The sequence below is a fragment of the Lycium ferocissimum genome, chromosome 1, assembly GCF_029784015.1.
Source record: "Lycium ferocissimum isolate CSIRO_LF1 chromosome 1, AGI_CSIRO_Lferr_CH_V1, whole genome shotgun sequence".
In the NCBI taxonomy this organism is placed as follows: Eukaryota; Viridiplantae; Streptophyta; class Magnoliopsida; order Solanales; family Solanaceae; genus Lycium; species Lycium ferocissimum.
In genome coordinates this window covers 29,670,525-29,683,889 of record NC_081342.1, presented here as the reverse complement: position 1 = coordinate 29,683,889, position 13,365 = coordinate 29,670,525, and the positions used below count along the sequence as shown (strand labels likewise).

The window sequence follows — 13,365 nt, the reverse complement described above, 5'->3', positions numbered from 1 at the left end:
GCTTCACAAGGGGAGAGAATAGAGAAAGAAGGAATAGGGTTTGGGGACTAGGATTTTATAAAAACCTGACTAACTAGCTAGTAATAAAAGAGTAATCGGTCAAATTTGATAAATTATATGACCGAAAGGGTATGGGCCGCAGTTATCTTTTTCAAATAAGTAGAAGAGAATCCCTGTGGTTAGATTAACTGGCAGAGAAGGTTAGCCAGGTTTTTGTTATGGTGAAGTGAAATATCTTTCACTATAGGAGGAAGAAGACATGCGGGAGCGAGCAGAGAAAAAGCAAAGCAAGCTCTACTGATTGTCTAACATATAAACAAACTATTACAAATACCCACATAATAAAAATAGATGAGAGCTATTTTGATATATATATATATATATATATATATATATATATATATATATACGCAGAGAAAAAGCAACGCAAACTCTAATGATTGTCTAACATATAAACAAACTATTACAAATACCCACATAATAAAAATAGATGAGAGTTACTTTGATATATATATATATATATATATATATATCGTGGATAAAGAAATGGCTTGGATTGGTATTAGTACGCAACATTCTATAAAGTACATCTTGACATATATTGTTAAAATTATATTATATTTTTGGGTTCTAGTAACTTTATATTATTACTTTGATTTTTGTTAATAAATCTTAGTTAATAGTTTTTTAGCTAGTTATCCCTGTTTTCTAGTAATTAGTTAGTTGCAGACTTAATTCTGTGGAGATATTCTAGGTTAGGATAATGATTATTTTTTTACTGTTTTTTTCACTGAAAGTTCCCTAAAAATGCAAAACTTACAAAGCTAAATAAAATAATTATGTTTGACTGCATTGCCAATACTTTTTCTAAGTTTTCTCTGTTATTTTTCTAAAATTCCATTGTTAAAAACTAACAATTGGTATCAGAGCCTTCTTCTTAAGGGATCTGTGAGTGTCATGGAGACTGAAACCAGTTTTTTCTCAAATAGCACCTCCTGTCTTTGATGGTGAGAATTACCAATCTCGGTAGTAAGAATGAAGACTTATTAGAGGCTTTAGATCTTTGGGAGGTTGTGGAAGAGGATTATGATGTTCTTTCGTTGGCCAATAATCTCACTGTGATCATGATCAAAAGTCAAAAGAAAAACAAAATCAGAATAGCGAAAACAACTTTGTTTGTTCATGTGTTTGCAACAATTTTCACGAGAGTTATGGCTCTCAAAGAAATAAAAAAAAGTTTGGGATTATTTAAAGGAAGAATATATAGGAGATGAAAGAATAAAAGACATGAAAGATGTTGAATTTAATAAGGGAATCGATTTGCCCAAGATGAAGAAATCTGAGACCGTCAAAGAGTACTCATACCGACTTCTTGGCATTGTTAACAAGGTAAGATTGCTTGGCACTAAATTTAAAGATTCAAGAGTTGTTGAAAAAATTCTTGTTACGATGCCTGAAAGATATGAAGTATCAATAATTACCTTGGAGAAGACAAAGGATCAGTCCAAGACTGCCTTGGCAGAATTGCTAAATACATTGCAAGCACAAGAGCAAAGGAGGCTTATGAGGCAAGATGGTATTCCTAAAGGAGCTGATAGTCAATAAGACTCAAAGCAAGTGTAATAATTCAAAGAAAAATTACCTAACTTGTCAGCACTGTGGTAAAAAAGATCATTCTCCATTTAAATGTTGGAAGAGACCAGATGCATAATGCAAAAGCTACAACCATCTTGTTCATGAAACTGTTATTTGCACAAATCTCAAAAGAATGATGTAGATGTCCAAATTGCCAATGAAGAAGAAGAAGACGACTTATTTGTGACAACATATTTCTCAAACAAGAAGTCTGATTTTTGGTTGATTGACAATGGTTGTACAACCACATGACATAAATCCTTTTAAAGAGTTCATGTCTATGTGAAAAAAAAGAAAGTCAAAACAGGGAATGGTCACTATATTCCTGCCAGGGAAAAAAGGACAGTTGCAATCAAAACAAGTTCACGTATAAAAATAATTTTAAATCTTACGTCCCTGATATTGATTAGAATCTATTGAGAGCTGGCCAACTAACAGAAACATGATCGTAAATTGTTACTTGAAGACAAGTACTGTCAAATCTTTGATGTCACTGAGAAGGAGATTTTACGATTTAAATTGAGGGGTAAAAACTTCTCATTTAATCCAACAGAAGGTGAACACAAGTTAGAATCTTTTGTTGATAATCAAGAGTTGCAACTTGGAGAAGTCAATTGGCCTAATTGCAAGACCAACGATGAATTGACATATTTCTTCACTAAGTCAATTCCAGGCAAGTCTAGAATTTATCGTTCCTAAAGCAAGGAGTGTTAAAATTATGCTTTTGGGCGGAAGTAACTTTTGTTTTACTGGTTTAATTTTCTTATAATAAATTCTAGTTAATAGTTTGTTAGCTAGTTATCCCTATATTCTAGTAATTAGTTAGTTATAGATTTGATTCTGTGAAGATTTTCTAATCTAGGATAATGATTATCTTTTTATTGTTTTTTTTCACTGCAAGCTCCCTAGAAACGCAGAGCTTACGAAGCTAAATAAAATAATTTCCTTTGACTGCGTTGCCACTATTTTGTCTCAAGTCCTTCTCTGTTATTTTCCTAAAATTTCATTGCTAAAAACAAACACACCTAAATATTGTTATGTAATTTTAGCGAAACCTTATTGAGATGTCTTAACATTATTGTAGCACTCTTGCTTGTCAACCAGTAGCTTTAAGATCTACTTCTGACGACCCAATTCTATTAGCTGATATGCTATTTCGTGTTCTTTTGACAGCATTGAGAAATCAGTTATAAACTTGAAGGTTTTGGGATTAGATAAGTTCTCCACATTGGAAGAGAAGGTCGAAAAAACACAGCATGCAAGCACGGGCATTCAGCTCGAGTTACATATATATAATTCAAACTAAAACATACTACTTATTTATACGGAGTCCTTACACATTGCCACAAAGAAGCATAATACAAATAGTATTTCACACCTATTTGCTTAAGATCCTGAATCCGCCTCTCGTTGTGTTCAGCTCAAGTTGCACATATATAATACAAGATGTTGAAACACTTTTATTTATACTGAGTCCTTGCACATTGTCATAAAGAGAACTATTACATTACTATTCCACACGTACCAACTTTAAATCTTGAATCCGCCTCCAAATGTGATGGAACACATTTGTCTTCACACCAGCTAATGTTTGGCTTATGGAAATTCCTTATTAGGCACAGGGACTTTATTCCTGCAGACTTCCCATGTTAGAAGCCTTCTCATTTTTCATAATGGCATGGAATAATGTAGCTCGATCCTCCTCAACAATCTCTCTCAACAATTCATCTTCAATTTTTGGTGCTTGCCAGTGAGAAGGGTCCTCCACGAGGTCTTCACTGAATATCATGCTTGATACCCATTCTTTCCATGTTGTTCTTTTGTATTTCTCCTCTTCTAGTGTGCCCGTCGCCAGAAGCTGGTAGACATAGACAACTTTGTCCTGACCAGGCCGAAAAGCTCGTGCAATGGCTTGCTTGCTCTTAGAAGGATTCCACTCCGAATCCAGTAATATTACACGTGATGCTGCGGTCAAGCTAATGCCTTCTGCACAAGTTGTAATGGATGCCAACATAACCTTTGATTGTCCGCCTGGCTCCTCAAATTGATCCATTATTCTTCCTCTTTGAAAAAGCTCAATGTCACCTTGAAGCACCAGTACTTCAGTGCCCTTACTCCAACCATAGAACCTCTCAAATATCTCCAGAAAAAGATTAATTGGAGCAATATTGTGGCAAAATATCAAAACCTTTTCTTTCCTGAGGATACAACGAGGTATTAGGCTCATTACAAATTTGACTTTCGAACCTAGCTTCAGATCGAACTTGAATTTCTGGAGAGCCTCCAGCTCCTCTTCCTTAAAGTACTGGCTTGAACATGCTGTCGTTCTGATCAACCAAGGATGGATTGCACCAAGGGTAATCAACAGCTCTAACTCCAGTGGAAATCCTTTGTAGATGGGTCTTTGATTTTGAAGCTTCACCAAAATTTCTTGTTGAAGAGTAGTTGATTTCATCATCAATGTGTAGCATTGTAAACCAGGAAGGTTATCAGATGACCCACCGTCATACACATCTATGAACTCACCTGTTAGTTTCTTCAATATGTTTAGGCCTTCTTTCCTTTTCTTGGGGATGTCTGAATCAATGACGCTTGAGATTTTATCAATAAACATCTTTCTTGCTCGATTTTCCAATGAAAAGCGCGATGCACCTTTGTTTTTCTTCTTGTATTTAGGATCCAGCTCCTTCAAGACCTCATCAACAAAGGTTGGCCTTGCTAAGGTAAGTGTGTTGAAATACTCTCCAAAATTATTCTGAAATAATGTACCAGAAAGCAAAATCCTAAGTCGTGTATCGACCTTCATTAGACCCTTTCTTAACCTGGATTTTGTACTTCTTGGGTTGTGCCCTTCATCAAGTATTAGGAGCCCTGGACACTGCCGCAACACCTGGGCCATATATTTCCTATGCGCATAATGTGAATCTTCCCGTGTCAGTGTTAAAAAAGAGGTATAGCCCATAAGGAGAATACTGGGTTGTGAAAGCCACATCTGCATTTTCTCAAGGCAGTCCAAGACATGCATGACATCTTGATTGCGAGGAAGACCAGGACATAATTTCACCTTTTCTCTTAGAACCTCTCCCTTAAATGTTTGACCGCCATGAATTTGGTAGACTGGCACAGGAATCTTCCACTTAAGTACTTCTTTGTACCAGGTGTAGAGTGTTGTCTTGGGAGCAAGGACCAATGGCCGTGATCCAGGAAATAATTTCAGGTAGCTTACAAGGAAGGAAATAATAAGTAAGGTCTTCCCAGCTCCTGGAGTATGAGAAATAACACAGCCACCTCTCTTTTTGCTTTCTGGTTGCATTTCCGCAGGTACTATGGATCCAGCAATATTTTTCCACAGAAATTCAAAGGCTTTCTTTTGGTGTGCCCGTAATTTATTTCCTAGATCGGGTATCAGCGCCCAGACATTTTCTTCCCCTTCTCCTGATGATGAGGGTGCGCTGGAAGAAGCAGGAATGGACAAACTATCAAGGCCATCTCCATCCTGCTTGTTATCTGTAGCTTCTTCAGTTCTTTGCTCCTTGCTGGAACTGTAGTTTGCTGAAGGCATCTATAGACATGAACAAATGCAATTCTACTAAGCATGGTGAAGGAAATAAACAAAAAAGCGTAGCAATAAAAGCCTAATATATACAAGAACCATAGTATAGATCTGCTTCTACATGCGTACTGAAATTACACGCTGAATATACTTCCTATTACATGTAGGATGAAATAATGAGATGAACCAAGACAAAGCTTCATCTCTAAAACATTTGGGAAGTGCTACCATTTCATGGAATCTTCTACAGGAAAAATCTCAAAGACTTCATAAGCAGGTGCTTCAGAATAAGAGCAAATGAAATTAGTTCAAGACTAGACTTACAAAGGGTGGTGGGACATCCTTTATTTCGGTGCTAACGGATCCACATAACCGGCAAATAATTCCGATTTCTTCATTGAGTCGATAATCATGTCGACAAACTTCTCCACGTATTTCAGCTCCTATGCTGAAATTACTTGCATATTGAACATGGGAATCCTGTGCCATATATAATAAGGACAGCATCAAACATAAGGTAACACAGCAGTGAAGATATAATTGGTAGATGAAAGAAAAATAACATTCACCATTGAATCGTTGATCAAGACAATATACAAACATAAAACAGTGACCAGTCCAATAATTTCCAGTAGCAAAAAGCACATTCCATGAACAATATATCTTTGTTAACATTACCAATGCCAGTAATTATTCAAACGACATACCTCACTGTCTTCGAGAAGATAACATGATGCCAGGGCTAGTTCCATCTCCTTCCATAACATATCAATTTCTGAAATCTCTTCCTCCTTATTCTTTGAGAGGCTCTCAGCTGACTCTCTGAGGCTAGATTTTGTTGACTGAAACTCTTTCCATTGATCAATTATTGGTGGTTGTTCCTTATTAAGTGTGGCATCAATGTTTGCCATGCACCTTCTAATCAATTCCTTATACACATTAGCCGCTACAGCACCCTTTTTGAATGATCTTATGTCATAAATACTATCCTTCTTAGAAGTACTTCTACTGTATTTCTTACGTGAACCTAACATCCCACTTCTACGATCAAGTCCCATGAATTTTAACTTTGAAATTTTGACTTGCCCCCAGCGTCTAGCTTCTGGTTTTGTGAAGTTCATTTTAGAATCTTTCCTATTATGCGATGTTGAAGAACCATTGAAATATATGTATCTGGAAACTATTTCACCAATCTCTGCCGACACCTCATCAGGAACTTCAACATCAAGTGGGATCTGTTGATGGACCATCAAATCAGTTCCCGCAGGACGATGCAGGGGAACGATAGCAAGTTGACGTTGACTGTCAGTTGTAACTGATTTCTTGTATGCAAGCTTATTTACATCTGATTTCATTTCATTTCTCCATCCGGCTGAACATTCAGAGGACTTCTTCTCATGAGGTCTAATATGTCCTCCAACCAACTCTCTCCTGCAAGACCTGGCATTTTCTTCAATTTCACCATTCCGATAAGCATGATCGGCCTGAATAGATAGTGCAAGTGGTAGTTCTTCATACTCCACTTTTCTCCTACCCCCAACTAACCGTGTCATCTCAACATCAAATTCTGCCAAATCATGATCACATCCATTATAACGCTCTGGCTGTACAAATCGACGCTTTGACCTTCGTGGTCCCATTGGGTCATACAGAACCAGAGGCCCAGCTTCACTTAGGTCACTGGTAGGATTTATATCAGGGACATCTCTACTGAATTGAACAACAGTTGTTGTTGAAACTCCATTTTCTAACTTGAAATTCACGGAGTAAGAATGTTGGTCCGAATTTGGTTCTTTTTTGTCAAGATCGTCATCCACAATTTCATAGACAATCTGGTTGTGCATTGATCTCACATCAAATGTAGCTTCTTTGAGAACAGATGCAGCCACTAACCATGTGAGGTCCGAGGAGAATTTTCCTATGAATAGTTTAAAAGTCTGCAACGAATTGCAGTCCTCAGAAGAACTCCAACGATAATGTTTGTCTTCACAAGGTTTAAGTTCAAGTTTTTGGAGAATGGCAATCTGATCAATGTGCAACATATTTATCTCCTTACTTAAGGTTTTCTTCAAAATGGGAGGAGGGCCTTGAGTGGCATAAACGCTGACGTAAAATTGGCAAGTACAAGTGAGCTCATGAGGCTTCCTCTCTATAGATCTTATTTTTGCATCAATCCATACCTACATGGAAGAATCAAAGGTAGATAAGCACAATAAGATAGTAAACTTCAAAGGAAAGCAACCCCAAAAAACAAATGGAGGAAGCACTATGTGCCACTCCAGAAGTCAGGAAGAACCTAACTTAGGTACAACAATTGGTGAAAAGTATCCTCTATTATTTGGAATAAAAGAATGCAGTTTAATTATCCAAGGCTGCTACTTACAGGCTTGACATCTTTCTCATCTCCTGAATCTTCTCCTTGGTAAGGGATTGAAAGAACACAAACCTCAAGTCCGGGTCGTAAAAAGCAGGCACAATCAGATAAAGTAGCTTTTCGAGACCTCATTCGAAGATTTGATACAGGAATGTTCTCCTCAATCACTTCCCCATCAACTAGAAGATGAGTAGTGATGGTCCCCATACTGATCCTTAGGCGCTCCACAGCTTGCCAAGAGCCGTACCAGAATGCCTCAAATGCTGCCAAATGATACAGGAACAGTCAAAGTGCAAGTCAAAATGAAGATGTCGTCCTATGTCAGACGTATAATTTACAGCCTCATTTCTACAGAAAAGAAGTGAATCCATATTCAGTTCTGTCGTATATCTCGTATCAATCGTTGCAAAGAGATAGTTTGCTTCAGAAAAGAGTATTAAGTCTTTTGCTTAACATGCAAAATCCATTTGTATCAAGAAATGACTAAAATCAGACCTCGAAAGAAGACTGAGCATCAAGCAACGGGAGGTAATACTCAATGCTTCAACCAGAGGCAGCAATGTTGCAACCGTCTGACAACTTTTTATGACTGAATGACAGTAAGAACAATTTTCACTAACCAGTTTCTGCTTGTCTTTTCTATAGCTGGTATCGCTTATACCTTACAAGTATGTAATCATGCAGGAAAAAGGATAGAATTGCTAAATGACAAATTTGAAGCAGGAGAAAGAGTGTAATATTGCCACTACAGCAAAGTTATATGTGGTTAATTTGATTAAAGAAACTACTAAACCTTCCCAGCCAGTAGACCATCAAGCAAAACCCTTCAGAAACATAAGTAAGTTGTTTACATGAGGTTTGAGTCCTTACAATCCAATAGTAACCAACAATTAGAAGATCAACATCATCACATAATTCCACTCAAATAATATATTGTTATAAGTTGTTTACATGAGGTTTAATTCCTTACAATCCAATAGTAACCAACAATTAGAAGATCAACATCATCACAAGATTCCACTCAAATAATATATTGTTATCTATAATCAGCTCTACTGAAGAATCCTTTGAAAAAGTGTTTTCAACAATTTCATAGTGGTTTGATCATTCTCCCAGGCATCTTCTGCTGATAACATTACAACAACAACATACCTAGTGTAATCCCGCAAGTGGGATCTGGAGAGGGTAGAGTGTACGCAGACCTTATCCCTACCTTGGGAGGTAGAGAGGTTGTTTCCAATAGACCCTCGGCTAAAGTAAAGCAGAAACAACAATTATGAAAACATACGCAATAACAACAGTAGGATAGTAAGAAAACTGAACATTAACCAAGAAAAAAAGAGACGAAGACCAAGTTGCTTACGGTGTGGATCAATTGGATGAGCATTGTAATGTATATGCCTCTTCATCTCCCCTTAAAGATCCAAATCCAACCTTGTCAACAGTCCAAAGAAAGAATCACTCTAGTTGTGCCCAATAGCTGCAACTGATACTAACAAAGCCACAAAGCAACTTCCTATGTACAATAGTTACATCTGTTGCTGCAAAATTTTCCCAGTTTAACCCACTGTTTAAAATCCTGGATAATAAAAAAAATCTACAACATTTTTGTAAGAAGAAATAAATAGGAATATTGTTATTCTTTCTCATTCCTTCATGTTTCTTCAAAAAAAGGTCAAATTTTCTTATAAAATTGATTTCTTGGTTTTCCTTTAGTCTCATTTTCATATCTAACACCACATTATTAATCAGTGAAATTTTGTCTTCCATGCATTTCCTTAGTGACCACACAGTTTAATGTCCATGTTGGACTTCACATAACCATAAATATAAAACAGAAAAAACTTTCAGTTCTAAAGATTAATTCTCAGTAAATAAGTGAGAATATTATACGTACTATATATATATACACACACTCTATATTGTCTAGAGACAAGGGAACAAAGTTGCATTAAAAAGTGAAAATTTCTATCATGCATAACTTATGCGGTTCATTAAGGTTTATAAAAGTTTCTCCTTTCTGGAAAAAGACACCAAAAAGAATGCAAAAAAGAAAAAGAAAAAGAACAGTTCTGATAATGCAACTTTGCTAAATATGTTCAAGTTGTTGACTAAACAACATAATTAGTACCCTGATTGTCCATAACCACTAAACTGGAACATTTCAAAGTAGCATCAAAACAGTATTAAAAAACAGAGATAAAACAAGAGAAGAATTTAAAGGCACTATTAATACTTATTTTCTGATGATCAACGTCAAGACAATCGAAATTGATGTATGGGTTAAGTCAACAACGGTAGCAAATATTTCTAGGCATAAAAACAGAAGAATGCTGCAGTTTCATTAAAAAAAAATTCCCCAAAAAAAGAAGCTACTAGTAGAAATACTCATAAAAAGGAGTTAATTTACCAAATGGAGAAACCAAAGTCTTAATAGTCCAGAAATACCCCCTCAATCTGACAGAAATGTTGTTTCCTCCAGCAAATTCCAATTTTTTTTTTTTCCAAATGAGGAACAGTTAGCAGGATAGTTGAATTACTCAATTGACACAGCTACATATCAACTCTAAATAATTTGATAGGGATTGATTCTGCAAATTGGACACCTTTTTGGTTGAAAATTGAAATGCATTTGTGAAGGCGAGAATTCGGAAAGTGGAGTGAATGAGTGAGTGAGTGGAGAGCGAATAAGGGAAAAGTTCAGTGGGTAAAATTGACAAAAGTGATTCTCCTAGGGGTTTGGGTTTATTTTTGTCTGTTTTTCTGTGTCACATAATGGGTTTTTGTGCATTGCTAGTACAGTGTCTCCCCTTTTTGCATGAGTGACGATAAATTTGAGGTGAAAAAGTACCTTGAAATCTATGATGGTAAAAAAAGAGGACAGTGAAAATACAGTAGTAGATATTTGCCACTTAATAGGTCTTGACCATGACAGATGTTTGAGCTGAAAACCTAGTTGGAAATCCAACTTTGTTAAGTCTTGTTCTCTGATTTTTGGAAAATTTGTGTTTGATATAGGAAGTAGGATCCCTAAAGCTAACACATAATAAATAAATAAAGAGAAGAGAAAAAAGGAGTAACCTTATAGGAAGAAGGAAATTAAAAACTCCAGTTCAAAATAAGTGTCCAACTAATTTTTTTCAAACTTCTTAAAAAAATACCAATTTCTAAAAAAAAATAAGTATTTTCATTAAGCTACTCTTAATTAATAAGATTTTTACTTATTTATTGCCTTGAGTAAATAGAATAAATTTGAAAAAAATAAATTTAATTCTTTGTTGATTATTATATAAGTAAACATTTATTTAAAACTTAAATAAAAAAGTTACGTGAACACTTATTTTAAACCGGAGAGAGTATGAAGTAAAATGACAAAACTCAAACTCCTCTCACGAGTTAAGGGGACTCGGTCCTTATCAATTCACAGATGAAAGAAAATAAAGGGTTAGGTAGGAACATTAGTTACCGAATTAACGGGGCCAACATCGAGGAGTAGTTGCAACCGGTGCTTACTAAGGGGAAGGCACTAAATTAAATGCCTTAGGCCATCTCCGAGTCCGGAACCAAAATGCCCCCAAAAAAATCATTTTGAATCAAAATACCCCAACAAAAAAAAATGTTACAAAGATTTTTAACAAGAAGAAAATATCGCGCTAAAGCATTTAATCAACGGCCGTTAGTGCTTTAATAAGCGCATTTTATCGCGCTATAGCACTTAACTGAAACGGGCCCGTTGAGTACTTTAGCGCAGTAAAATACTACGCTATAGACATTTGTCTCTTATATATAGCACATTATTTTATTATCACGCTATAGCAGTCCGCTCATTTTCCAAAACCGTATTTCTTATTACATTTTCACTCCTTTTTACGTAGTTTAGCCGTATAATAATCATGCTTTGAGACTCCTAACTTCAATATTTTATATAGAACCCTACTTATATTTGTACAATTAATAAAATAGGCTCAATACATCAAGAATACGCAATACTTTGGATTGTCGTTTTAGTGGTTGAAAAGCGTCGTTCTTTTTTTTATTTGAAGACTTGTAGTCATTAGCTTTACGTTATTGATCTTTTAGTGGTTTCGTCTTATTTTTAAATTAATGCTTAACTTTATTTCGAATGTGTCACGTTTTTTTTATTATCAATTTAGGATGTGAAACTATAAACAATAATAAAGACTAAGATAATATGTATAAATATGCAAAAAATATATAATATTTACGATAAATTGTACAACACTAATGTATATACACTATCGAGGATGGGCCCCACATGTAGTATGCCAGAGACTATCCTTAGGCCTAAGGCTCATAATATCCCCACCGCCCTCGCCATCGTCTCCATCGCCCTTTTTCCTCTTAATAACCGGGCACTCCAAGTCATGATCATCTCCTCTTCCCCCCTCTTGCGCCCTTAACTAGAACGTGCTTCTTCGGGATCTAGTCCCCGCCGGCACGCCGTAACCTCGTGCTGCTAGGTCTGGAAACTCGACCTCTTCCTCGTCGGGAGTCGCCACCTCAGGCGCCGAAGGATGAACCTGAAAAGTATATAATAATTAATACCATTTCTTATTTATATTGAATACATTAACGTTATTTATTTAATCAAATCTGTGTGTCAACGGGCGCCTGAGTAGGCTCCTGAGATGGGTCTGTAGGCTCCTGAGATGGGTGTGGTGGTGAATATGAGGTAGTCACCTGGACGAGATGTTGTTCGAAGTCCAAGTAAAGTTATAAAAATTAAATAAATATTTACCTTATATTGAATAAAATTAGTTTTAAGTAAAAAACTTACCTGCGCCTCGGTAGTCTCATGAGAAGACACCTCTGCCTCGGCAGGCTGATGAGAATGCTCCTGAATGGGTCGCTCCTGTGGACCCACTGGCGCCGAATCCTAAAATATCAAAAAAATGAAATAATAAGTAACATACATATTTAAAATAATTACTTTAAATAATCAAATATATATATATATATATATATATATATATATATATATATATATATATATATATATATATATATATATATATATTAAATATTGACCTTATATTGAATAAAACAAATTTTAATAAAAAGCTTACCTGTGGCTCGGTAGTCATATGGGAAGACACCGCTGGCTCGGCAGACCCATGAGAAAACGCTTGAGTGGGTGGCTCTGGTGGACCCGCTGGCGCCGAATCCTAAAATATAAAATATTACTAACTAATGAGTAGCATATATACATTTAAAATAAATAATTTAAATGAACAAATTAATATTTTAAATACTAACCGGGATCAAAAACTCATCGAAGTCAAGAATCCTGGCTCCCTCTAAATTCCTCACAGCCGCTTATCAGCTAATGAAGCGCATAATGCCGCCCAATCAACATTATCACGCTCCTCCATGTATGCATTCTGGCTCGGCTATGATGACGACCCGAGTATCTCAGCAAGTAAGAGCGCCGGCGTAAACGTAGGTGAGTCCCCGTGAGTCGCCACCGGCCCGGAACGGCCGGCGATGGACTAGGCCGTGAACGCCCTGCGGAACGGGATCGGCCTCATCCGCCTTATCTATCGATGATGTCCTTTACCACCAAGTCCTCTAGCAAAGCGACCGCGGCCCTCACGGGGCACGCGGCCTCCCGGACGGCGTCCTCTCGCCAAAGACGGCCTCCTCCTCTCGGGAGCACCCGGTCCTCCGCCGACGGCCTCCTCCTCGGGAGCACCCGGCCCTCCTCCCCGGCGCCGCCCGATACTCGCCCTCCGAAAAGGCTCCTCCCTGCGCCTAATCTCACCTGCCTGGTGGATACCATCCT

The 13,365-nt window shown here is 36.9% G+C and overlaps 1 protein-coding gene and 1 long non-coding RNA gene across 5 annotated transcripts; both read right to left on the bottom strand.

The window, feature by feature from the left end:
• Positions 1-3,072: 3,072 nt before the first annotated feature.
• LOC132053736 (SNF2 domain-containing protein CLASSY 1) lies at positions 3,073-10,418 on the bottom strand. 4 transcript variants are annotated; one of them, XM_059445847.1, is made up of 6 exons: positions 9,973-10,418; positions 8,926-9,141; positions 7,572-7,825; positions 5,896-7,368; positions 5,513-5,668; positions 3,073-5,197 (listed from the first exon to the last, which is right to left on the bottom strand). In XM_059445847.1, exons 2-6 carry the CDS (start codon positions 8,969-8,971, stop codon positions 3,263-3,265), a joined length of 3,864 nt encoding a protein of 1,287 aa, XP_059301830.1. In that variant the 5' UTR covers positions 8,972-9,141; positions 9,973-10,418; the 3' UTR covers positions 3,073-3,262. The 4 variants fall into 4 exon arrangements, with proteins under 4 accessions (XP_059301830.1, XP_059301825.1, XP_059301841.1 ...); XM_059445842.1 differs by having other exon boundaries at positions 8,926-9,103; XM_059445858.1 differs by having other exon boundaries at positions 8,926-9,097.
• A 1,719-nt stretch (positions 10,419-12,137) lies between these two features.
• Positions 12,138-12,980, bottom strand: LOC132053729 (uncharacterized). Its single transcript, XR_009414202.1, has 4 exons — positions 12,840-12,980; positions 12,650-12,748; positions 12,361-12,459; positions 12,138-12,263 (listed from the first exon to the last, which is right to left on the bottom strand). It is a non-coding gene; the product is annotated as an uncharacterized LOC132053729 (long non-coding RNA).
• Positions 12,981-13,365: the final 385 nt, after the last annotated feature.

Coding starts and splice junctions, on each gene's coding strand:
- LOC132053736 (XM_059445847.1), bottom strand. CDS start 8,971: ATGAAGAGGCATATACATTACAATGCTCATCCAATTGATCCACACC. Junction 7,826..8,925: donor TCATCCAATTGATCCACACC/GTAAGCAACTTG, acceptor ATCATTTGGCAG/CATTTGAGGCATTCTGGTAC. Junction 5,198..5,512: donor AGGATGTCCCACCACCCTTT/GTAAGTCTAGTC, acceptor TCATGTCTATAG/ATGCCTTCAGCAAACTACAG.